Source organism: Ambystoma mexicanum, chromosome 9 (genome assembly GCF_040938575.1).
Source record: "Ambystoma mexicanum isolate Mex_15411 chromosome 9, UKY_AmexF1_1, whole genome shotgun sequence".
NCBI lineage: Eukaryota > Metazoa > Chordata > Amphibia > Caudata > Ambystomatidae > Ambystoma > Ambystoma mexicanum.
In genome coordinates, this window is record NC_090931.1 from 712,460,284 (window position 1) to 712,487,057 (window position 26,774).

General features: G+C 44.6%; 1 protein-coding gene across 7 annotated transcripts in view; it reads left to right on the top strand.

The window, feature by feature from the left end:
* PIKFYVE (phosphoinositide kinase, FYVE-type zinc finger containing) overlaps positions 1–26,774 on the top strand; it is a 1,728,392-nt gene that overhangs the window by 889,743 nt on the left and 811,875 nt on the right. For 6 of the 7 annotated variants that reach the window (XM_069615606.1, XM_069615608.1, XM_069615605.1 and 3 more), the window contains 3 exons: positions 1,514–1,685; positions 3,639–3,817; positions 12,221–12,334. In XM_069615606.1, the coding sequence (XP_069471707.1) occupies positions 1,514–1,685; positions 3,639–3,817; positions 12,221–12,334 (465 nt within the window). Of the gene's footprint in view, positions 1–1,513; positions 1,686–3,638; positions 3,818–12,220; positions 12,335–26,774 lie in introns of those variants that run through there. The other variant, XM_069615611.1, reaches the window with a different exon arrangement.

Below are 26,774 nucleotides of genomic sequence, written 5' to 3' on the forward strand. Positions count from 1 at the left end.
GCTAGAGGCACACTATGCCTGAATAGCAGATAAACAGCCGGGTATGAGCGAGAAGGAGGAGGCCAAAGGTAGCCTGTAAGAGAGCTGCATGTCATCCGCATAACACTGAAAGTTAGAGGAAAAGATAGAGATCAGGAGGGCCAAAGGGACCAGATAGACATTGAAGAACCAGGGGAGAGGATAGAGCCCTGGGGAACACCGCATGTGGAGAGAGCGGTAGTGGAGAGAAAGGATCAAAGCTGAACCTGGGAAAGTTGGTCCAGGACCACGCCAGAGCCTGGTCCGTGATGTATAAGATCTCGCGGAGACCAGTAATCAGGATTTTGTGGTTGACTGTGTCAAATGCTGAAGAAAGGTTGAGGAGAGTGAGGTCAGAGGGAGTGCTAGAGTGAAGGATGGAAGAAAAGTGAGGTGAAAGGCAAAGAAGTAGGCAATAATACCAAGAGAGACAGGAGAAGTAGACTGGCAGGGTGATGTGAAGAAACAAGGTATGTAATAGGTTGATGAAAGGAAGGTAGTGGGAAAGAAAGGAGAGATAGGATAGGATGAGTGCAGAAATAAGGATCAAAGTGAATTGTGGGAAAAGAGATGTAAAGAGAATATGGCAAAGTCAACAATGTGCTGAAAATAAACCAAATCAACCACTGGTCGTAATAGCCTGGGCATCATTTAATGGTTTGGAAGAATCGGCTCAGCCAGTCCCAGGCCATGAACAAGGGGGAAGTAGAGTCTGCTAATCCTGGGCTCCAACACTTGCATGAGAGTCTGATGGCCGACCAACATCAAGATTATCTAATACTCTAGGCATGGTGGTTCCTGGTATCAAGCGAAGGCAGAAAAAACAATCCTACATTCACACCAGTAACAATCCATCCAAATAAGACGCTGCAGTCTGCAAAGAAAGGATTGCAAGGACACTTTGAACTCCCGAGACAGAGTGTTGACTACTAAGCAGAACTGAGCGATAGATGGCACAAAGGAAACACCGGAGGACCACAGTCCAAAGGCAGGTTGATTACTTTGTATCTGTTCATGCAAGTCCCCAGCCCCTAACCTCAATAGAACCCAGTTACACATGTTTCAGGTGTTTTAGTAAAATCTGTGAACCATATCCATTGCCTCAAAGTTGTCCGTTGATCCCTTGGCCGGGATGATGACATCTACGTATATCTGACATTGTATGTTTTTTATTATTAGAGTTTTTAGACTTAATTATGAATATATCACCTGGAGTTTTAGAGTAATAATAAGAAAGCCTTGTTAATTCCTCTTGGTATATGTGCCACTTTTTGAATAGATCAAATACCGTCTCTGTTTGGTCTTACAGTGTGTGCATGCGTGTGTGCTCGCACGCGCGTGTCACCTTTTAAACGGAATAGCACCATGTAAATCTTGTACTATAGGGAACTAATTAATAGCCAGTTTCTACTGCAGCATGTAAGACTACACTGTTTTAAATTTTTAATCGCCCACAAAATGGCTGTCTTTTCTGCCTTTCCATATTTTCCTTAAGACCTTCCTACCAGTGCCCAAGTGTTTTTTGCGAGACGCCCATGGTGCACCATGTCCGCCGCTTTGTTCATGGGAATGGATGCGTGCAGATCATTCTGAAAGAGTTGGACTCTCCGGTCCCTGGATACCAGCACACAATCCTCACATACTCCTGGTGCAGGCTATGCAAGCAGGTAAATATAGTGAACTTCCAGTTGGTCTATACGCAGTGAGATTTTGACACAAATAAAAAAACAATTATAGACCGACGCAGATCAGAAATTGAATGTTTTTATTTATGAGTGTAAGTGTATAACTTAGTAAAATTGGCTAATTACTACATTGGTGTGATATAGTAAAAGTAACTCTGTGCTTGCTGTTGTCTCTCAACATTACCAAGCAGGAACACTTTCAGGCATCAGTAAAACACCAGAGCAACTGTCACTGAATATTGGTTTAGAATACATAGTGTTTTGCATTAATCAAGGGGATTTATGAATTTCTGAGCCCTCCCTAGGATATTGGGCCTCATTACAAGTTTGCCGGTCCGGAAACAACAGTACCGGTAAGCTTGCCGCTACCATTGTTTCCGAACCGGCAAACTACGAGTTATGCGAGCGGGTGCCTTTCAGCCCGCCAGGTCTGACCTGGCCGGCAGAACGGCATCCGCTTGCAGACCTTGACAGATGCACCGCCACTGTTGCACATAGTGACGGTGCATTTGTCCTCCCCATTCCCATCGAGTCCACTAGGACTCGATGGGAATGGGGAAGTTTCTTTTTTACAGCGCCTGGCCGGAGGGACCGCCAGGGCTATAATGCCCCGGTAAGTCTCCATTGCCAAGCGCCGTAAAAAAAATTACTCCGTCGGCAGCTGTGCCCTTTTTAACAATGTCTTTTTGGAATATACAGGACCCTAGCAAAGGTGAGCATTGTTACATATGCATCTTGTGTAACCCAACGCTATTGCAATTAGATCTACTTAAAGGTAGTAGTAACTTTGGATGTTATTTCACCATGCCACTTTATAATCTATTCTATCTCTACCTTACATACCTCCAGTTCCTCTAGCTTTGATCTTCCTTATTACAAGCTCGGCCTCAAATATGCACACACAGTAATTGTTTGGCCCTAAGCAATACACTGGTAGAAATGAGTGATCCTGAGTATTGGTGTATCTGTATAATTGATAAAGGTGTGGCAGCTGCTTACTCGTGAAAGTGGGACTTTTGCACAAAAAAAAGACTAATTTTGAAAGAAAGCTCAACAGAGCTTACTGACAAAGAGCCATACACAGTCCACCTTTTTCTACCGTTTAGGGTATATTGGTCGACATTATGCTTTGATAGTGCTAGACCAGTAGTAGGTAATGACTGCTAGTCATGTGTGACACTAAACAGCTCACTGTTTCCTAGACTGCCCCCTACTTGCAAGCCTTTTGGAGATGGGATCTGTCAAAACAAATGATATTCTGAGTCTTCCTAAATCAGTCCTACCGGGCATCAAATATCACGCAACTAATGTACATGGTTTAGGGGAACCGGATAAGCACTATAGTAAATTCATGGATGTGTTTATTGCACTGGAATTGATACATCATTAAGATTAGAAAGATGATTTAAAGTTGAACTTCACAATGTTGTACACATATGACAATCTTGTGTCTTAGAGAATGCCTAAGGTATTATGACTGCCTTTAACTGGTGTCATGAACTCTTGCAGCCTTTTGACAGCAGAATACCGTCCCCTCTCCATTTCCCTTTCTACCTTCTAATGTTCTGAACTCTACTAGTGTTGTTTCAGTTATGCTTGTTGATGTGGCGACTATGGCGGGTTGATCTACCACCATGTGACTGCCGCTAGACAACTAGAGGTTTAGATAGTGATAGGAGGGGAGAGAATGAGTTGTAGTTGGTGAGGGATGGGTAAGCTAGTAGCTCCGTTAAGAAAGAGCCAGTGTGGCATTCACCATGCTGCAGTCACCCACATAATTATACCAACTTGAGGGGCAGTTTTGCCTATACCCTTCTTAGGTGACTTTTAATACTTCTTCATAAAAACTACCAGCATAATAAGTATTATCCATAATTATTTTTGTTTAAATAAAATAATGAAACAGAAAAAAAGCAATTATTTTGTTGTTTGCAGGTAACTCCAGTTGTCCCTCTTTCCAATGACTCCTGGTCGATGTCTTTTGCAAAATATCTAGAACTTCGATTCTATGGGCATCAGTACTCCCGCAGAGCAAATGCTGATCCCTGTGGACACTCCATACACCATGATTACCACCAATACTTCTCCTACAATCAAATGGTGGCTTCTTTCAGGTAAGCCTCTTAATTTGGAGACATGAACCAGATATTCTTTATACTGAATTAGTCTTCACCGGTTTTGTCTCTTTTTTTTATATTTGTGTATTAAAGTGCCAAATGAGCACAGTGTAAAACGAGAGAATAACAGATTGCCCTTGTATACTCTATACAAAAATATTGGTAAACTGGCTCCCTTTTTCTGCCTCCCCTGTTCTAGAGTGTGGGGTCCCCCTCCTGCACAGCAAGAGGGAAGAGGGGAGAGAAACATAAATGTCTAATGATCAACCCCACTAATCTTCCTGACCATGTAACGCTAGTTCAGAGATGTTGTCAATCATCCGTGGTACAATCTTGGATTTTTGTTGGTGAAATGTTTTATTGTCGCCTTGTACAATGCCACAATTTCTGCTGCTTCTATTGGTCACCCATTATTGTGGTTTGATATTCTGCAACCTCCGGATAATGTCCTGAAAGAGTGAACACGTTTGTTTTTATCACCAAGGTCTGAGTCTTGAAAATTGTGCAGTACTTTTCAGGTTGCGCCAGTATCTGGAAAGGGTGTGCTTAGAAATGACATTCAAAAAGCGCACAAGAGCTTCTAGTAAAACACACCCCCTGGTTATAACTGGGAACACTTAACCATTATCTAACCCCAAGAACCAGAGGAAAAACACTGATGAAACATTTAGACATCAGTCCATCAGTCTCTCTACATATTTCTTTAAAAATTAGAATGTATTAATAGTAACAGTATAATTAAAACATTGATAATCTATCGGTTACAAAATACAAAAAACCGACATTGCAAAAAACATACAGTAAATATTCATAACATTATTCACAGTATAGGCTCTTTCCTTCCGATATAGGTTATTGCCACCAGCTCCACATACCACTGAGCATTCTATTTGTTACATAACACTCAAAACTGAATGAAAGGAGTCAAAGAATACAATTGATTCCACACACCACTATAGTTCCTTTGTGTGTGTGTGTGCTTGTCATGACATTAACCTGGTCCATTGTGCTATTTTAATTCTGAATCATATTGACGTATCACCCTATTGTGCATGCTACTGACATCTGTGGCATTCTGTTGATGTATCCCAACATAAATATGTTTCGAATGGATTGTGTCCTCCCACGTATTCCTCATCTTATGATAATTCGTTATCTCCAGCTTCACTGCTTCGGAAAAATTATTCTGTGCTCGAGGTCGTGGCATTGATTGTCCCTCGACGGACTCCGTACTCTGTCGACGTCACCTATGGTATAAATAGCTCGAGCCGCGCCCGTTGCTTCAGTTCCGTTTTTCCGATCGCTTTGCTATCGAGAACGGCGCGCTTGAGATTTTCTGTGAAGAAAATGTCATCTTCGACTCCTTCGACACCCAAGACTGGGTTCAAGAAGTGCGTAGATTGTGGATCAAAAATGTCAATCACGGATCCCCACCGGGTTTGTCTCTGGTGTCTCGGTTCCAGTCACCAGACCGACGACTGTGGTTCCTGTCAATCCATGACCTAGAAAGCTCTTCGTGAGACGAGAGGTAAACTGTCGGTGGGGAGGGAAGCCTCTAAAAAGGCTACGTCCAAAAAACATAAGAAAGCGACTGATTCGAAGGAATCGGATCGCCATAGGCACTCCAAGAGATCTCGATTCAGGAGTAGATCGAGACACTCTTCTTCCTCGTCCAAAAAAATGAAGAGGAGACGTAGATCTCCCTCATCATCATCTTCAGAGTCGACCAAAGAAATTCGATGTCCGACAAAATCGGATTCTCCCAGAAAATGGGAAGAATTTCGTAAAAAGATGATGGAGGTATTCGAGAATGCGGCTCCGACCCCTTCGAATGAACCTCAGAAAAGCCATACCCCTAAAGTTGCTCCATTGGACGACAAAGGGAAGTCCAAGACTACCATGGTAAAAACCGGTAGTGTCAAGGATACTCGAAAAACTCGAGTCGATGCCAAGTCGTCGAGGATTCTTCGAGAGTCGAGCACCTCTCCGGTGCCATACAAAAAACATAAGTCGTCGAAGGCTTTGACGATTTCAATGACACCTTCGGCGTCGACTGTTTCGGCATCGAAACCAAAAACAACCTCGACGCCCGTGTCGAAGTCATCTTCAAAGTCAGCGAAGATTCCTTCGACAACTTTGAAGGATTTCTCAATTCCTTCGACGCGTATGGTAGAGGAAGAAAGAAGATTCACTCCGTTGCCCAGATCAGACTTTAAGTCCATGTCCTCAATTTATGAGGAATCTGGCTCAGAGGAAGACAAAGTTACTCCTTTTGGAGTTTCATATGGCACAAAGCAAGTTCCTGAGGAACTCATTGATCAAGAATCTAAAATGAGACCTGAGTGACACTCTACATTCTGCCAGTGGGATTGACACCTCCCCAGAATTAGAGTTTGCCAGACCTGATCCTGCAGAGCATGCAGACGCTGGGTACAGGAGTCTTTTGACAAGAGTAATTGAGTATATGGGTTGGGGTAACACTTCACCCGTTTTTGAACAGGATGACATGACAGATATAATTGTCAGAGGTCCTCAAAAAGATCCAGTTCTCCCCTTTCACAGGGATCTTCAGAGGACGGTGGAGAAAAACTGGGAAAAGCCTGAGAGCATTGCTGCTGCAGATAGTAATTTTCCCAAGAAATACAGACCAGCTGGTACGGATCCCGAATACTTAAAAAAGCATCCGACTCCAGAAAGTCTAGTCATTCAGGCAGCATCCACATCAAAGCAAACTGCATATCCCACTATCCCTCCAGACAGAGAGGATAAAAAAGTTGATGCCTGGGCACGTAAAGTTTTCACGTCAGGCAGTATGGCCCTTAAATCGACAAATGTCACCTGTACCCTGGCCAGGTGTACCCATACCCTGTGGGACTGTATTTCGGCAGCGGCTGATCATATTCCGGAAGGCGAGGAAAGGGAAGGCTTCCTGAATATAATCAAAGACGGGAAGGAGGCAATGGGGGAATGTCTCCAGCCTGGACTGGATACTGCTGATAATATCAGCAGATCCATGGCTACAAGCATTGTGCTACGCAGATTTGCGTGGTTGGGGAAGTCGGGGTTTGCACCGGACGTGCAAGCCAGACTCCTTAACATGCCCTTTGATGGCTCGAGGCTGTTTGGCAGCAAGGCTGATGAAAGCCTAGAAAAACTTCAGACCTCGAAAGCGGCAACTAAATCGCTTAGCGCCTCCATGCGCTAGCCTCTAAAACCCTATTCTGGCTCATCTTCCTGGAGGGGTTGTTCTTTTCGTTCCTACTCCTCATTTGGTAGAGGAAGAGGACAGACTTCTCAAAGGGGCAAAAGAAACTTCCCTCGTGGAGCACAAGGAAGAGGTTCAAAATCAGCCTCAGGAGCGGCATCTGTACCCTCAGCCACTCCTGCAGCCGCCTCCAAATCTCTCTGAGACCTTGTTGCACAAAACACCAGTGGGAGGCAGGATCTCTCAGCATCTGAAGGAATGGCGGGCATTACCTCAGATGCTTGGGCACTGGAAACAGTAGCCCAAGGTTACTGTCTCCCCTTCCTAAAAAGGCCTCAGAATCATCCACCGGGAGCCAATTCCACCAAAATTCCAGATCTGCTCCTGTTGCAGGAAATTCTAACCCTGCTAGAGAAAGGTGCCATAGAACAGGTACCTGTAGCGGAAAGGAACAGGGATTGGTACTCCTCATACTTTCTCATTCCAAAAAAGGACAGAGGAGTGAGACCTATCTTGGACTTGAGAAACTTGAACAAGTTCCTCAGGAAGGACAAGTTCAAGATGGTGACTTTCTCAGATCCTTCAGGCTCTCCAACTCCAAGATTGGTTGGTATCATTGGATCTTCAGGATGCTTACTTTCATGTGCCAATCCATCCAAAGCACAAAGTACCTGAGGTTCGCGATTGGCAATTCTCATTATCAGTTTCGAGTTCTGCCATTCGGGTTGACCTCCGCCCTGAGGGTTTTCACCAAACAGTTGGCAGTTGTGGCAGCGAGTCTCAGGAGAGGAGGTATTCACATATATCCCTTCCTGGAGGACTGGTTGATCAGAGCAAGTTCTCCAATACAAGCTCAGGAGCATCTTTCGATCACTTGCCACTTCCTCCAGAAATTGGGCTTCTCCCTCAATTTCAAGAAGTCTCATATGATACCATCCCAAAAGCTCCAGTTTATCGGAGCAGTCTTGGATTCTTCCTCAGGAAAAGCCTCGCCTCTCTAAGTGAGAGCTCTCCACATCCAGCAGATGGTAACGAAGTTCCAGAATGCCCAACGTCTACCGGCCTTCGATTTTCTCAGGTTGCTCGGCCTTATGGCATCCTGCATTTTCCTAGTACCAGAGGCAAGGTTGAGAATGAGATCCCTTCAATGGGCACTCAGAACTCAGTGGTCCCAGTTCTCAGGGAATATGTCGGATCTTCTGCAAGTCCCGAGCGCAGTTGCTCAAGATCTTCTATGGTGGGCTTGCAACGACAACATTCTCAAGGGAGAATCTTTTTGGCAACCATGGCCGGAGATAACAGTAGTGACGGACGCCTCACTCACGGGGTGAGGAGCACACACCAATGATCTGACAATCCGCGGTCGTTGGTCTCCATCGGAGTACAAACTATACATCAACCTTTTGGAGCTGAGGGCAGTCAGACTAGCACTGAAGGCCTTTCTGCCCTCTTAACAGGGAAAGAATGTCCTGATAATGACGGACAACACAGTGGCCATGTACCACCTCAACAAAAGAGGAGGAGTAGGGTCACTACCACTATGCAGAGAGGCAATGCAGCTATGGTTCTGGGCAATACGAGAAGGAATCGCTCTATCGGCAATTCACTTAGCCGGAGAGAAGAACACAGCGGCAGACGCTCTGAGCAGGCAGAGCACAGTCTCTCATGAGTGGGAGCTGGCTCAGGAAGTCCTTCTGGAGATCTTCGCCCTTTGGGGAACCCCTCAGATGGATCTGTTCACCACGCGATCAACCGGAAGTGCGATCAGTACTGCTCAAGGGAATTTCCTCAAAGAGGAGCTTTGGGAGACGCATTCGTAGTGGAGTGGAAGTTTCCACTGCTGTACGCGTTTCCCCCAGTCCCCGTGATTCCTCAAGTAATCAGGAGGTTGAGAAAGTTCAGGAAAACCATGATCCTAATTGCCCCGGATTGGGCCAGGAGGACGTGGTACCCGGACCTTCTAGACATGTCCATCTGCCCTCCAATACGTCTTCCACAAAGAGAGGATCTTCTCTCGCAAGAGGAGCTTTGGGAGACGCATTCGTAGTGGAGTGGAAGTTTCCACTGCTGTACGCGTTTCCCCCAGTCCCCGTGATTCCTCAAGTAATCAGGAGGTTGAGAAAGTTCAGGAAAACCATGATCCTAATTGCCCCGGATTGGGCCAGGAGGACGTGGTACCCGGACCTTCTAGACATGTCCATCTGCCCTCCAATACGTCTTCCACAAAGAGAGGATCTTCTCTCGCAAGAGGAGCTTTGGGAGACGCATTCGTAGTGGAGTGGAAGTTTCCACTGCTGTACGCGTTTCCCCCAGTCCCCGTGATTCCTCAAGTAATCAGGAGGTTGAGAAAGTTCAGGAAAACCATGATCCTAATTGCCCCGGATTGGGCCAGGAGGACGTGGTACCCGGACCTTCTAGACATGTCCATCTGCCCTCCAATACGTCTTCCACAAAGAGAGGATCTTCTCTCGCAAGAGGAAGTTCGGGTTCTCCATCCAGAGGTCAAGACACTCAACGTTCATGCATGGTTTCTGAGAGGTTGAGATACAAGGATTGGGATCTTCCGGATGACGTAATGGAAGTCTTGCTTTCACCCAGAAGGCCAGCAACAAAATCTTTGTACCGATGTCGCTGGAACAGGTTTAGTAACTGGTGCAAAGATAAGGATGTGGACCCTTTTCAATGTCGCACTCCAGTAGTGCTCACTTTTCTATTACATCTAGACAATCTGGGGCTCCAGATAGGAACAATCAAAGGATACCTTGCTGTGCTGTCCATTTTCAAGCGCACCTCGGAAGAGGTTTCATATTTCAAAATACCATTAATCATTCAATTCTTAAAAGGGCTTACTAACGTATACCCTCCAGTACCTTTTCATGTCCCAACTTGGGATTTAAATTTAGTACTAACATTTTTGACTTGCATACCTTTTGAGCCTCTGCACTCCTGTCCATTGAGGCTTCTAACACTAAAAACTGTCCTCCTTGTGGCCCTATCATCAGCCCGCAGGGTTAGTGAACTTCAGGCTCTCTCATGCAAACCACCATATACTGTTTTTTTATAAGATAGTCCTTAAGGTTAAACCTTCCTTTTTACCAAAAGTAGTTACGGACTTCCATTTGTCACAACAAAATAATACTACCAACATTTTATCCTCCTCCTCATTTGGGCAAGGAAGAGGAGAGACTGCACAGACTAGATCCCAAGAGGGCTCTTGGTTTTTACATCTCAAGGATGTCTAAATTACGACAAGATGACCAACTGTTTGATGGTTATACTGGTCATAAACTGGGCTTATCAGTAACAAAACAGACCATATCCCGCTGGATCATTTTGGCCATAATTGAATGCTAGAGATTGGCGGGAAAAGACCCACCAGATGGGCTTCGAGCCCATTCTACAAGGGGAATGGCTACTTCTGCGACTCTAAAGAGGGGAGTCCCGGCAGCAGATATTTGTTCAGCTGCAACTTGGAAAACAATGCATACCTTAATCAAGCATTACTGTTCGGATACGGCCTCCTCCAATGAGGGGTTATTTGCCACGGCAGTTCTACATTCTGTCCATGAAAACTGTAATTGGTACTCCCACCTCCAAAATTGCCACTGCTATGGGAGTCTATCATAAGATGAGGAATACGTGGGAGGACACAATCCATTCGAAGAACAAGTTACTTACCAACTGTAACGTTCTTTCGACTGGATGTTCCTCCCACGTATTCCTCATCGACCCTCCCATCCTACCACACAGTACAGTTTACGTTTTCTTATACTTTCCTCTCACGAAGAGTGCATCAGTTATGGGGCACGCCTGGGTGTTCCTCCTATATGTTTCATCGAAAAAACAGAAATGAAGCAACGGGCGCGGCTCGAGCTATTTGTACCATAGGTGACGTCGACAGAGTACGGAGTCCGTCGAGGAACAATCGATGCCACGACCTCGAGCACAGCGCCCTTTGCCAAGAATTAATTTTTTTCCGAAGCAGCGAAGCAAGAGATAACGAATTATCATAAGTAGAGGAATACGTGGGAGGAACATCCAGTCGAAAGAACGTTACAGTTGGTAAGTAACTTGTTCTTCTGTCCATTCGGTGTACATATGCCGGACATTCTTCAGGAGATGGAATCACTACAGGTTTTCGCAACAACTCTCAACCAACATTTCTATATCTTTTTCTTTGTCATTGCATTAAAATCTACAATAAACATATTCAAGAATTAATTCTTCCTAACGCTTTATCAGTAGGAAAAAGTGCTGTATTACAATGTAGCATATCTTTGTTCATACCAAAGGGGGATTAATTCCCAAATGATGTCCATTTTCTTTTTCACAGCAGCAGTACACCCTTTAATCGTACTCATACCTCATATGTATTTAATGTGTCTGACAAGGAGAAACAATGCAGGCTTGTCACAACCATTTCTTATTGTAGGGTTAAAATGAGCAATACACTTTTCAAATGGGGTACTCGCTTTGTTTTATTCATGCTAATTCATGCCTCTATTCAAAAAGTTACTGGCTTCCTTGTGTTGTTGGGAAAAATGTCCTTTCTTTCAAAAAGCGAAAGTCTTTGTTGCTGTTTAAAACTTGCTTTGAGTCAGCCACAAATTCATCCCTACGATGTCACTTTTCAGTCTAAATGTCATCATTTGTTCCCATTTAGCTAGGGCTTCTTGTATGTTATTGTCATTGATTTGCTGTAAAATCAGTCATTTAAGTTCTGTAGCCTTGTGGTTAGCTTCCATGGCGTGTTCACCAAGGGTGCCATAACTATTTTGAATGACAAGCATGGATACTGTTATTCTTCTGAAAGAACAGTACCTATCGCAATACCCAGTGTGCCTGTAAAAGTTGTATGCTCATTGTAATGTTGGAAAATGTGTACTGTAGCGTATTTTCCTTAAGCTCCTAGTGTCAAAAGGAACCTCCCGGCTTTTTTCAAGAGATTAGTGAAATGGCTGATATCTGTCAAAGTTAAAGATGCCCAGAAAGGTTTGCAATAATGTGTTCTTTATCAGAGGAGGCCAATGGGGGATTGCCTCGATCTTTTTGGATCTCTCGAAACCCAGAGGTCTAAGAAGTGCACTGGCCATCTGATGATATCAAGTCAAGTTTTCTTTGCCAAATGATACATATCGATGAAGCCTGATTGGATTCTACTTGTCTTTTCCCAATTGTGTCTAATATTTCTTTAGCTATTCATTCATCCGGCTTCTAGAGGTGTGCGTGCCGCTTCCCACAATTTACATCAAACGTCAAACTCCAGCAAAAGTCTCCATTCTGCAGGACCTGAAGGACTTTTCACAGAAGTATGTGCTTTTTCTTTTTTACGTATCATGCAGCAACATTCTCTATCCAATGAGAAGGTTGCAGTCATCTGTAAAGAATTATGAATATTTTAGTGAAGTAAAAATATGGGTATGGCAATGCAAAGGAAATTAGTTAGCGATGTGTAAAATAAAAAAATATCTGTTTTACGTTTAGTTTAGATGTGTGCCTTGCTTGTTAGCCAAGCTTTATTGGCACCTTCTTCCTTGCTAACAAATAGTGTGAATGCATCAGGACACAAAGCTGCATCATGCAAACAAAATGGTGTACGATTGAAGCATGTCTTGTATAATAGTTCATTTAAGCTGGACAGCAGGATGAGTTGTAGGCCTTACTTTATCCCAATGAAAGTTATACCATTCATAATATAGTCTTATAGACCGAGGGAGGCATCATTTTTGCATACGTTTTGTGAAGGGTCATTGTACCAAGTGATAATGACCCCTCTCTCCTGAGGTATATAAGACTATTAGCACATAGTGGTAGTATCAATACATGTTTTGTAGTTTTTGTGGTTATTTAATAGCGAGTAAACTAAATAGATAAATTCAGTTAGTAAATGAAATGTGTTTTAATTTTGTAGTATTTAGTATTTAAATAAGGAAGTCGTCAATAAGTATTTGAATTGCAAACTTTGTTATACTGGAGCAGGTTTAACATGAACATGCATTAGGCTTCATGTAAAAGTACAATATTTTTAGATAACAAAGTGGAAGCATTTTCCTATGTTTTAGCCTCCTCTTCGATGTGTTAAATAGGATGTTTAGCCTTCCACTAAGATTAATCGGTGCCCGGATCAATTAAAATGAATTCCACCTTGCTTACTGACCTATATTAGAGATCAGGTGAAGATTCTTTAACAGTTGGTTCACTTGTGTGTACGCAGAGCACACATACATGAGGAAAATTCCTATATTCTCTCTATATATGCAATTTTTACAGGACATGGGTCTGTTTTGCTCCGAACAAATGCGTGTGCTTTTTTATTAGGGCTCTTCTACTCACTAGTGATACAGGTACAGTGAATAGTTATTGTAACACTAGATCACAGGCAAATGACAGGAAATAACAGACATTCTCTTCCCTGTCCTTAAATATTGCTTTTAATGGCTAGATTCCTCATCTTTGAAAGTTCAGCCTAACGCGGTCAGCTCTGCACAATGTTTTCTTATCAGCCTGAAGATGGTGCTCCGAGGTTCACTCCGCCACAGACCCTTGGATCCGATGCATGCAGCAAGTGATGTCTAACTCATTTATGTTCAGATTGCTCAGTGTCATTTTCCTCCTTTCCTTTTTTCTGCGTTATACGCTCAGGATTTTTTGTCTGTTATTTAAGATCTTTTTTTTGTACTTCTATGTCTCCACCAAAATCAGGATTTAAATCCCTTTGTGAATGTCACTGCACCATGACAGTGACTGATCAGCACTCCATGTGTCTCTTGTCTTGGCAAAAGACCATGACACTGAGGAGTGTGGGTCCAGTAGATATTGTACACTGAAAGCTTTTCAGGAGCCTGTGGCTCATTTTTTCTTTACCTCTTCCAAAACGACCCTAGAGAAATCTACTCACAGTACTCCCTGTAAGACTTCCGATGTTGAACCAGTGACCCAGCGGTCATGCTCTTCCTACAAACTGCATCATTGGAGACAACATTCAGCATCTGGTGAGATTCTGCAGCCTGTCAGGGTGAGTCCAGTGTTGCCTTCCCTACCTCAATTCCTGAGGAGTGGGAGTAGCCAGGGTAGCCAGGCAGAAGTTCTTTGATCCGGCCCCTTAGGCTGTTAAGTCTTCTGTTTCTCTCAAGGATGGCACTTGGAAGCCAAAATGCTGTTCCCTCGCATGCGCTCAGGGCTTGGTGGGCCTTAAGATGAGTTATCTGCCTTAAGTGCCACTATCATCCATGTATTTAGTGCTGATGGTGCCCTTGGCACCAGTTGCATGGCACTGACTCGCTCTGCACCAAGAACTGTGGCTCTGATGTTAGCATTGTCACAGGATGCTCCTTATATGCTGGACACTCAACAATGTAAGGATAGTAGGGCAACTTAAGTTAAGAGGCTCCGCAGCATCTTTGTTTAGAGGAAGATGACGAGTAAATAGGGGATATGCCCCTAGGTTTATAAGCTTAGACTCAGCATGATTGGCCAGAAGAGTTCAGTTACTTTGAAGATTCTCTCTTGCAGCTGTAGAGAGTTCTTGGGGGATTCTGAGATTGGGCTTGATCCCGTTTCTCAGTTGAGTCTGAAATTCTGGGTGTTCAAGGCAGTTACAAAATAGGGAGCTGATAACCCAATTTAAAGAATGTCTCTGTAGAGATCCCCACTCAAATCATTATGGGCATCCTGCAGTCTAAAAGTATCAATGTCCTGTTAGGGCCATGTGGGGATTTAGCATGCAGGCTGCTACAAGTGTGATTCAGGCCAGCCTCCATCCCATGCCTGGCATTGGAACTGGAACAAAAACAGGGTGGAGCAGGTGACACAATTTTTCTTACTGTCAATCATTTACCGGTGAGCTTTGTTATACAGCCAGCCGCTGCTGGAGCTAGAGGTACACAGTTTCCTGCTACTCCCCTAGATAGGGACTGCATTAAATACTCACACAATACTCTCACTCTTTGTGGGGAGTAACTGAAACTGAAGGCAGCTATCTTCCTGCAGATTTGAAGGCATCTTTAATGCAGCTGCTCTAGGTTGCTAACTAGACATTCTAGAACATCTTGAAAGTTGGCTTGAACTCGACATGCTGTGTGGAGGCTGTGCAATGGGCACTAGGGCAGTCTCAAGCCACCATTCCTTGACAAAGTCTGCCAGTTTCACCCAAGAGGTCCAGTCCAAACATTTGCACATGATGTTTGGCCTTTCTGATTTCTTTGGTACCAAGGATGACAGGAACCTCCAGAAGTTCAAGGATTCTCATTTCGGGACGAAATCATTGATCTGTAGGCCTCTCCATCTTTGCCTTCCCCATTGAAGGGATAGGCTAGGCCTTAATGTTTCTACTGTCACAGGTGGCCTCCAGAATACCCCAACTCTCAAAGACAGTTGAAGGTTTTAATTAGAGAAGTTGTAAAGGCGCCAACTAAGGTCCGTCCCTCTCTCTCTTGTGCAGGGAGTCTTCACTCTATCCCAAGGGTCCCTCAAACTCAGGATGGTCACTAAACTTCAGTAACCCTTGCTGTTTAAAATTCTGCAAAGCTGTTTGTGATGACCTAAGTGCAAACAACCTTTCTGTCTAACTCCCTCTGTGAACAGTCTAGGAGAATCCTAACAAAGTTCTCTAAATGCAATTCGGTATAGGAATAGCTGCCTGTCTTTGAATTCTTTATTTACATAACATCGGCAACAAAACCCAAAACAACCAATATAAACAAATAAAACATGGTAAACAATACAAGAAAGTACAGTATTTTACACAGGTCTATGTACAAAGTGATATACTCATCACCTCAAACCCCCAGCAAATCAAACAAATCCCTCAATCACCCCCCACCCAACAAACACATTCCCAGGTTAAAATCGCTGACGAATAGCTGCCTTTCAAACACTCAGGTCCCACTATCCTTTCCTTTCATGTCCTGATGCTCCTCGCCCTGCCGTTCCAGCCTAGCCTTCCCTTCCTTCTACTCTCCTCCCCTTCTTCCTCCCACTCTTCTTTGTCTCTTCCTCCCTATCAGACTTCCTGTTTCTCTCCCTCTAATGTTCTCTCTACTCCCCTCTGCTCTCTACTACTAATCTCCCCTCTCCACCTCTTCCTCTTTACACTACTACTATTCTCCACACTACTACTACTACTACTGTTACTCTCACCACTCCACACCACCACTACTCTGCCCCAGGGTCTTCTCCCAAAGTCACCCTCCTTTCACTCTCCTAGTCCCCTTATCATGGACTCCCTACTCTACTTGCCTCACTCCAACTCCTTACATACACAATCAGACCAAAGTACCATTTTCTCTCGCCAACCAATGCCTCACCTTGCACACTCCTTCAGTAATCCTCCTCGACACTCCTCTGTACCATCCTTCCTCTACCTGGTCTCTTGGTCCTCTGTCTTCTCCCTTGACTTCAACCAAACAACCTGCTCTTTCCTTTTTCTTGGGCATCTTTTCAGCCTCCTTCTTCCCCCTCCATTAGCTCAAACTCACAGCTGGATCCCCGGGTCAACCCCTGTCTGTCTTCCTGAGAGAGGTTAAATTACAGGTAAGCAAATATCTATAATGGGCCTTAGGCCCCACCCCCTTTTGTACGCAAGTCTGCCGGCATCAAGGAATGACAGCCCACGCTCAAAACCAATAATGTCCCAGTTCTTAATATTGTCAGTATTGTGATGGCTGCTTTTTGCTGTGCGGCTTGATTGCGGGTGCATTGAATAGCTGTAGCGTGTCGTGCATTGGAGCTGCCACCTCACGTCGCCATCCGCTCTGTGGCTTCATTGCAGGTAATTGAAATGTCTGTGGCACGTATAGCAAAGGGATCTCCTCTTCGCTCTGTAGACCACATCATGTCCCCAATGAAGATACACAGTGAGTCTGTGTCCCCTAGAGTACTGATAGTTATACTTTATTTTGGGCAAGGACCCGCCGATTCTTTCTTGCCATCTCTCTCCTGTTTGGGTTGCTCATTCTATCTTCCCCTGCTATGTCTTCTGGGAAATGGAGTCCTATGGAGCAAGCAGAAAGAGACTGACCAGCATTGTGCAATATGGGTATGGGGCAAGATAAAGGTAGTACTTATTTCAGATATGCAGGCACATGAAGAAGAGAGAGGGATGTTGGGGCCCTCTGAACTCCCACCTCTGGGGAAGCATTGGCTCTGGTAAAAGCCCTTGTAGGCCTCCCACACAGGAACAGAGGATTGCTTTCTTTTTCCAAGAATGGAGAAGGAGTCCGACCCATCCTGATCTGAGACTCCTCCGCAATCTTCTCTGAAAGGACCAATTCAAGATGGACACCCTAGTGCAAATCCTCCAGGCTTTGGAGGGCATGATTGCTGCATGTCTTTAGAGCTGCAAGATATGTATTTTCACATCCCTATCCACCGCAAACCAGAGATGCCCTCATTTTATTGGTTGGGAAGCACTACCAGTTCAGTGCTCCCATTCGGCCTCACTTCAGCCCGACAATATTCACAAAGGTGATGGTATAGGAGGTGGCCACCCTGCATAGGACAAGGGTGCATGTCTTCCCCTACCTTGATGACTGGTGCCTTTGGCCAGATTGGAAGAGGACAACTTGCAGGCTTCTCAGGGATGACCTGTGCTCTTCTCCACCAAATGTTTTAATCAACCTAAAGAAGTCTTTCTGACTTATGCAAAGCTTCCTAGATCTGAGCGAGGCATGTCTTTCCCTCCATCAGAGAGAGTGAAACATGAAAAACATGGTTGTTCCCTTCCAACCGTACAAAGGACTCCCAAATGTTTTTTTTTTTTTTTAATTCTTGGGAGCATGGCTTCCTGCATCCTCACGTTCTGCGGTCACTACAGTTGGCCCTAAGAAGCCAGTGGTCCCACTTTAACAGGGACATTAAAGACATTTTCCTGGCCCCCCTTCAGATTCGAGAGGGCCTCCTTTGGTGGGTATATGCCCCTCTTGCTATGGGCGCCATATTCCGACAGCCGTATCAGATGGTCACTATTAAAGGGGATTTCCAAAATGAACCCTGGAGGTGGATTATGGGAGGCCAACCTTTTATGGTGAACCAAACAGACACTATAGTCTAGTTAGAGCGGTAAGGCTTAGTAGTAGTAGTAGTAGTAGTTTATTATTTATAGGGCGCGCCATACCCTGGGGCATCAGGGCGCACAGGACAAGAAAATGCTCGGCTTAGTTACGAGTACATAGTAAGTGGTAACAGTACAAGGTATCATACAATAGTACAGGGTATCATACAATATACAGTATATAGTAGGCATATATATACGCGGCCGGAGCTAGGTCCAGAGTCAGCGCAGTTTTACAGGTGTGGGTACACTATCAGGAGTATACAATAATATCTACAGTAGTAATATACATACAATATATAGTGTACAATAATATATACAGTAGTAATATACAGGTATCAGGAACATTCTAGTGCAAAAGGGAGTTGATTTAGATAGTCTGGTATAGGGGTGCCAGTGGAGCTTCAGTTAGTATATCAATGGAAACAGTCAGGACAGGGAGGTTAGTTAGTCGTCATTTACTCTCAGCCAATTGATCAAGTTCTGCCTGAATTTCGCAAAGGGCTGGGGTTCTCTGATGCCAAGGGGAAGTGAGTTCCACAGCTGCGCTGCCTTGACTGGGAAGCTCTGTCCTCCTATAGTCGCAAGTTTAAAACGCGGGACTTGTAGGCAGTTAGCATTTGCTGTTCTTGTGGGTCTGGTCGAGGTTCTAGGGTGTAGCCTATCCTTGAGATATGGTGGTGCTTTGTTATTGAGGCACTTGTGGGTGAGGGAGGCAATTTTAAGTTGAATTTTGTCCTGTGTGGATAGCCATTTATGTTCTCTTCTTACCGAGGATATGTGCTCCTTTCTACTAATGTTGAGAGCTGCTCTCAGGGCATTGTTCTGGAGGACCTGGATTTTATGAATAATCTGTTTATTAGCCCCAATGTATAGTCCATTACAATCCTTAGAATGGGTGTGTGTGAGTTGTTAAGGCCACAATGTGTCCACACAAAACAACACCAATAATTCCAGTTAGAAAGGCAAGTACAAAAATATACAATGATTTTAGACCTTTTAACATACATACTAAACAATTAACCGTCTAGTCAAATATTGTCACAGTTATCATAAAACAGTTTTATACGTTTACCCTTAGGAGAAAATAGAAAGGATTTGATTCATAAGCACTGTAAAACAGGTGAGCACTCTGATGCATAAAGTTCAGTAGAAACACTTTAGAGCAACCATAAAACAATTCACTTGCATTTAGTATGTCTAGACCTAAGATGGTTTGGGGCCTTGTGCCCTATAGTCACCAGTCCCAAAGTTATACTTTTCAGTTAGGTTTTATTATGTGATTGGACGATGCAAGTGGTTATGACTCAAAGTTTCAAAAAGTTAAGAAAAGTTCAGGTAAGTAACACTCTCAAACCTACTATACTAGGATAGGCCTAGTAGAGGACCCTTAACCAGATCTCCACCAATCTAAGTCAGGAAAGTGAGAGATATGGACAGAACTTTACACCCATGTAACCCTAAGGAAGACCTTAGGTAAAATAAACCGTTATTTTAACTTACCCCCCTGAGTCAGATTTCTAACAAGACCACTTCTGAGGTTCCTGAATCCGTTGGGGACACAATCTTCTTTGCTTGGTCCAATCGAGGGAGGAACAGGGGTTGCGGTGCGAAGGTCACTTTCGGATGCAGGCTTTTCTTTTGATTGGTTGCGATGCTTGAATCTCCGTTGCAGGCACCTTCCAGCTCAATACCCATGTCAAGAAAAGATGAAGACTTCTGTGGAGCATGCAAACTCAGAACACCTCCAAGGATTGAAGAAGACTGATTGCAACAGGAGGCAGTAACGTAATTTCACCAAAATACCAGGGGTAGCGGAAGTGATACCCCGCAACCCTTTACCTCTGATGACATCACTATAAGTGATGTCATTTGACCCAGCCCCGAAGTGTTATCGCGGGAAGCGATGGTACACAACCTTTCACCCCTTGACAAAACAGGAAGTGGCATCACATAGCATTGTTCCTAAGTACACTACGAAAAATATGGTTACGATATCACTATAATGTGATATACATTTCATACAAGAATGGATCCCCATATGTATCGTTAAAATCACTGTGTTTAGGCCCATATTACCAAATTACTGTGAATGCAAGCAGACGTCCATGGCCAAATAATAATGATGTGTTATTATATAGTGCTTACGCTAAAGCGCTTTATATAGAAAAGATGCACATACAATATCACCCAACCTGTGTTGGTACTCATTTATCGACCTCTGAAGGATGAAAGGCTGAGTTGTGGTGTTTAAGAACAGACTAATTCAGTGACTATTCTTTCTTATTTAGGGTCACTGCTGAAAGTGTTAGACTTGCAGAACCCATGTTCATTTGTTTTTAAGAGGCCTGAACAAGAAAGTCAGCCACTGCAAAAGCAAAGAGCCACATGGTGCTGGCCACAGCCCAGGAGCTTGCATTAAAAAAATGTATTAAAGTTTTCAGGTAACTTCATTAAACAGATCAGAAACATAACATGGTGTATGGTAATAACAGCAATTCTTCATTCCCCTCCGTCCCACCAAGCACATTTCCTTATGCCCATTACCTTTCCCCCTCCACTCTCCCTACTCCCTTCCCCCCTTGAACAGTGTCTTCTCTCATATATACCACCATCCTGCCAAACTATAAACTCTAATCTCTGCACCTACTGAAATGTGCATCTTGTTGTGCCTCTTTCTGAATGCTCACTGCTGTTTTCTTAATGTCCTGCTTCAAAAAAAAAGAATTAAAACACAATTTTGATTCTCAGGTGTGACCGCTTTAAAGAAGGCACACTATCAAACAGTAAGACACACAAGTGATCACAGTTCAAAGGTGTTTATTGAACTTCAATTGGATTTGAAAAACACCTTTCTAATCCTAAATTTAAAGATGGGAGCAGGCTATGACCATCAAATATTAACACAGTCCTAGTCAAGTCTGTCAAAATAAAAGGGCCTATGCTAATAAACCTATTGCCAATCCTTGGTTCTAAATACAAATAGTGTGGGAAACAATGTTTTACAAAAGAGAAGTGTTCAAGAAATTCTATGTCCGATATTCAAGCTGTTTGCTTCCCTTCCCCACGTTTTTAGCACGGGACAAGGCGGCATACTCTCTTGCTTCTCTAGCACGAGGATGCAGTTCAAAACCTCAAAATCCGGGCCTTCTGTGCCAAAGTCTGTTTGCCATTCAAAGTCTCTTATGTAGAGGGCCTGATGCAACACGACAAACATTAAAGTTCCATTCTTTTTCGGATTTCACATATGCAACTTCTCGGGTGTTTTGCTGTTCACTCCAGGTCCCCCTTTGCTGGGCTCGGACCCACTTTAACACAAAATCTTCAATTGGTCTACTTCCACCGGACTCGTATCAAATTTATCTACTTCATCAAAACTTTCTTTCACTTTCCCCAAAATCAAAGATTTTCGACTGTGTGCAGGATTTTGCTTGACACGTCGCAGGATGACTTTGATTCTCAATTACTCGTTCTCTTCTTGATATAACCTTTTTTCTCAGTTTCACTTTTGCCACTTCTAAGCTGGATACCTTACAGAGACCTTCAAATGAGCATGCGTGCAGTGCCGGACCACTCTATCATAGGTGTATCTTGCTTTTAAAGTTCAATCACTCATCAGCCGTTCAACTTTCGTCTCTTATCACACACGTCTTAACAACATTCGTTCCAGCGCTTGCCGTACAATGTTGCTGCTTTCTTCAACACATACTGGTCTTGTAACGGTCTCCACAACTCACTGGCTGTGCTGATTTCACTGATGCTGCTTTGTTCTTGGAGCCAAGGACGGGACCACAGTGGCTGGCGTTTCTCTCGCCTTGATTATTGAAGTGGGAGGACCTCAGGTATCTCCTACACACAATGCAGGATTCTTTAGCCTGGTTTCCTGGTCTTAAGCTTTCTATTCTTGAGGTTTCAGGAAAGTAACGGTTCCTTCTCGAAAAGGTCAAGGGAACTTTCCTCCTTATGATCCCCTTCTGTTTTGCTGTCTTTCTTCTTTGGTTCAGCTGCCATCTTGAAACTGCTGTTTCCTCGTGAGCTTTCCCTTGCGCAGAGTGTGATCTCGTGCTCCACCTTTTATTTGTGTGGTGAAGGTTAATGGAAGTTAGGTGTGTGTGATGGTCAGTAATAGCCCGACCTCACCTGACCGTTGTATTGGGAAACGTCAGGTATACTGCTCGGGTGTTAGACTGTTTTCTCTCATAGCGGGCTGTCCGTGTGAAAGTGTTTGTGTTGTAAAAGGGGGCAGGGAGTGTAGAGTTCCTAAATATCCTACCTGGTAGAATGGGGTAAAGGTGTTAAAGGGAAGGGGATACCACATCTCACCATCCGGCGTCCCACTCCCACTCCCTCTCCCTCTCCCCGAAGATCCCTAGGAACTGGATCTAAAACCGATGGCTGTGTCCTGGCCACCTGGATGACAGATCCCTGGGGACTAGTGGGCGAGCCACCTTCTGGTTTCTCACACCTCCAAATATGCTTCCTCAATTTTGTACTGCTCTTTAGTGCTTTCTAGCAAATTCGCATTTAGATGTGCTTCCAACTGTACATCCTCCATGTTGTACTGCTTTTTAGTGCTTTCTAGCAAATTCGAATTCAGGTGTGATTTCCAACTGTGCATCCTCCATTGTGCACTGCTCTTTAGTGCTTTCTGTCAAATTCGCATTTAAGTGTGCTTTACAATTTGTTAATGATCTTTGATTCTGGACTTTATAATGTGCTCATTGATTTTGTCTGCTTGGCCGCTTGGTGGGATTCTAGTGATGCATAGTGCTTCTAACCCTCTCTGCTGCTATGCTCTGATTTCTGTCCCTGTCATATTGTGCTCTCCATCTCCCCTATCTATTATACTTGCTTCTCCAACACCTATCCTCCTTCTCTCACAAAGTCTGGAAGGAAGACATTTTAAAAAGGCACTCCTGAGATCCATCCCTTGTCTGCCCATTGCGGATACCTACATCAATGCTTCCACTATACAGACTATCACTGACATTTCTCTTACTCTCGCTGCCATCTACATGCCCCCCCCCCGGACAGACCTCCCACTTCCTCTCAGAATGGGCGTGCCTGTCCTCCTATCTTCTTGCCCCCTCCCCCAAACGTATCTTCCTTGAGGACTTTAACATCCATCTTGACTCTCCAGGTGGGGCTACAGTACTCTTTTGCTGCTTTTTCCCTCACTATCCTTCCCTCTGGGCCAACCCACTCTGCTGGACACACCTTGGATGCTCTCATCCCAACAGACATCCCACTCCTTACCAGTTCCCCCAGCATACCTTGCCAGCACTTGCTCTCGGGCTTCCTTCTCTGGACTAGCCCTAACCAGGTCCAACACACTCATCCTCCCTTCCCAATCTTTTCCCTGGCACTTGCCATCATGCCCCCCCCCAGCACTTGCCCAACCCCTCTCCCTTTGGACAATCCACTTCTGCACTTCTCCCTCTACCCCTCCTCTCCCTGAACATACCACCTTGTCTTGCACTTGCACGGTAGTATTGTCACAAGCCCAATATAGCAGTTTTTGTTTTTTCCTATGTTCCCTCCAACACCCCTACTTGTCTTGTGGCGCTTAGAAACACTTGTGTATGGGCACCATACAAATGTCCCTCGCGAAGGGAAGAAGCAGGTTGGGCTTGCAGTCTTCCAGCTCTCTCCTGGCGGCTCTATTGGTGATCGACGTTTGGAACAAAGAGCAGCTGGTCAAGTTTCCCCTGCTTCTGCTAGGCCTTCCAAAAAGCCTAGTCCTGAACAATGTGTTGAGAGGCTTGGGCCTTATTGAGGTCTGAATACGAACTTGCAAACTTGCCCATGTCTTTGATGAATTAATCATTAAAGAGTTTTCCTTTGGAAGTGGCCACTGCTTCGTCTGAGGCCAGCTCTCCCAATTTGGGATCTGTTTTGACCAGGATAGACCCCCTGCGCTTCGTAGCAATGGCGCAGTTCACATTACCCAGCAGGCAGATGGCTCGTTGGACTCAGCCTGCCAGAATGCTGGGATCTACTGCTTCGTTCTGCTCCTTCGCCTCCTCAGCCATTTGCGGAATTTGTGTTACTGGCCCTACTACGTCCAGCATCTTGTCCTGACAGGATCTGTCTATCCCCTTTGTGACATTTCCTTCTGTACCACCCCATAAATGTCGGTTGTTGTGAGGTTTCCGCTACTTTTTCAGGGATGCAGGGCCTAGGGCACTCCACCCCCGGCTTGCTTCTGGCCTCCTTGTCCAACAGAGTGCACAGACGCATCCTCAAGTATAAGGCGACTTTGATTGGCGGTTTCCATTCCGCTGACCTGGAATGAATTAGAGCCTCTGGGTCAAATTAGTGACCTGCTCCTCTCTATGCCTCTTTCTACTTTTCGTTGACGCTTTTCGGGCTGTGGTCGTGTTTGAGGAAGAGTCTTCTCTCTCGTCTGTACTACGTTCAGACGACCCGGATCAGCTTCTCTCTTCATGCTTTTCTGAGCTAGATGATAAATAGGTGCAGGGTCGGCCACATTTATCCAAAGACCTTGCTCGCTTAGTACTCCTGTACCTACTGAGCGGTGAGCCCAGGTGGGTATGGGCGCTGTAGTTCCGGTGAGCTTTTTCCTTCCCCCTAGTTTGGAAGTAGCAGAATCTGGCTCCCTCTGGGCTAACCGATCTTCAACTATGCTCAGTTGCTTGCTGAAAAGTTCCAGGCCGGTGCAGATTGCTTTTTGGACCATGTGCCCCATACAATGGTTGAACCTGCTGCGGCCTTCCCATGGCTCGTCTGACTCCCGACAGGAGTCCTTGTTCTCGCTCCTACTCATATTGTAGGATTCTGTGCGACTACTTGCGTAGCTTGGATTAAGTACAGCTGACCAAATCCTCTAGGGCTCAGCAGGGAACTGCAGGTTGGCTTGGGCCTGCACCTATCAGCGCTTCGTTGAGCGTATGTCCAGGGTGACTGCCTTGCACGGCAGCACCGGTTTTCTTGGGTATGTGCTCGTTCACCTCCCAGCAGGGTTTTTGCTGCTTCATAGACTGTCTGGGTTGCTCCCAGTAGATGGCACTGTAGGCTCACCTGCAGGCCGCAGGAGGCTGCCGACCTCTCTGCTAGTACCCGTGTGTGTACTGCCAAATGTGCTGTGCTGTAGACAGTGTTGATCGCGCTCGATTGACAGAGCCATTAGTCTCCAAGTGTCTCCTAAACCTTCTTGTGAGGGGTCAGAAATGTGAGGCGGACAACTTTGTAAAGGTTTCTCAACAAATGCCATTTTATTATATTAGAAGGTTGGATACACGCCTCACTTATCCGTACCCTGACAAGGATTTCCCTGCCTAAAATAAATTAAAGGAAACACACTAACCAAGGATATCTGTCCCTCTCACTTAGACATACAACCAATAAATGAGGAAATGCATGGCAGTTCAAGACAATAGCAATTGAGTTCATAATGTAACAGTCTATTCTTAGAACCTGAGTGAATTCCCCTTCCCCAGATTTCAAGCGGAATTCTGCTTCACAGTTCAAGAAAAGAAAATATGTAAATCCTGGCTTGCAACAAAGTTTCAACAGAGTTCTTTGCAACTTCAATTGGTCAACAAAACGTTCCAATAATTTAACAAAGTATATAGAAAGCTCTTCCTCTTCCTTCTATGATTTATCCTCCATAGGTAAAGGACAACTTCACAGTTCATCAATAGCAACAATAATTGTCTTGGTCAGGATCATTTGCCACAACTGATAGGTTCTAAAGAAACACAACTTCTTGGTGGCAGCTTTACACAGCTCTTTTCTTCATTAACATCAGCACATAACTTGTCTATGTCAGAACCACTTTGTAGCACTTCTTTGACTTCCACCTAGTTTAGTCCCATGCCAGGCCTACTACCTCAGTTCGCACCTGGTCTACTGCCATGCCAGGCCTATTCCTCCAAGGTTGCCATCTGGGTATATTCCCATGCCCGAACAGCATTTCACAAGTGCTCTTGTGGTTAAGGACAACTGACAAAAGGTTCACAAAGGCTTCAGTGTTCAACAATGTTCAGCTTCAAAATGTTTAATAACTTGTTAAACAAGATTCCCATTGGTGCTCTTTAATACTCTTCTGTAAATAATGCTCCTTTCCTTTTGAATATCTTTTCCAAGCCTTTTTGTCACTTACTGACAAGCATAGGGACTTAGTCTGCCTCTCTCTTGGCTTTGGCAGTGTGAGTTTATACCAGAGTTTACCCTATGTTGTATGAAGTTTGAGGCACTCAGGCGTCACTACCAGCATTTAAACTCACTTGGTAAGATGTGCGCCTGCGGTTCCCTCGCTGCTTCTGGAGCTCCTCTTGCTCCCAAGGCCCTTTTGGTCACTTTTTTTCTCCCCATTGCCCAGGTAACCAACTACTGACAAGCATAGGGTCTTAGTCTGGCTCTCTCTTGGCTTTGGCAATGTGAGTTTATACCAGTGTATGCACATGCAAGTGCTGCATTCTCTGCTTTTCAATAGTTCAGTGTTCAAAATCACCTTTAGAGCTGCCTTCCCTCATACGCAAATGTTGTTCTCTTGCTGAATGCTTGCCTGGAATACGCAAGCAGGTGCGGAGCGCTCCGGGGGTCACTACCAGCATGTGAACTCACTGGGTAAGATGTGCGCCTCAGTTCCCCTCGCCGCTTACAGGACTTCTGCTTCTGTGGCTCCTTGCGACCCAGCAAACTGCTTCTCGTAGTCTGTCTTCGCTCACGCCACT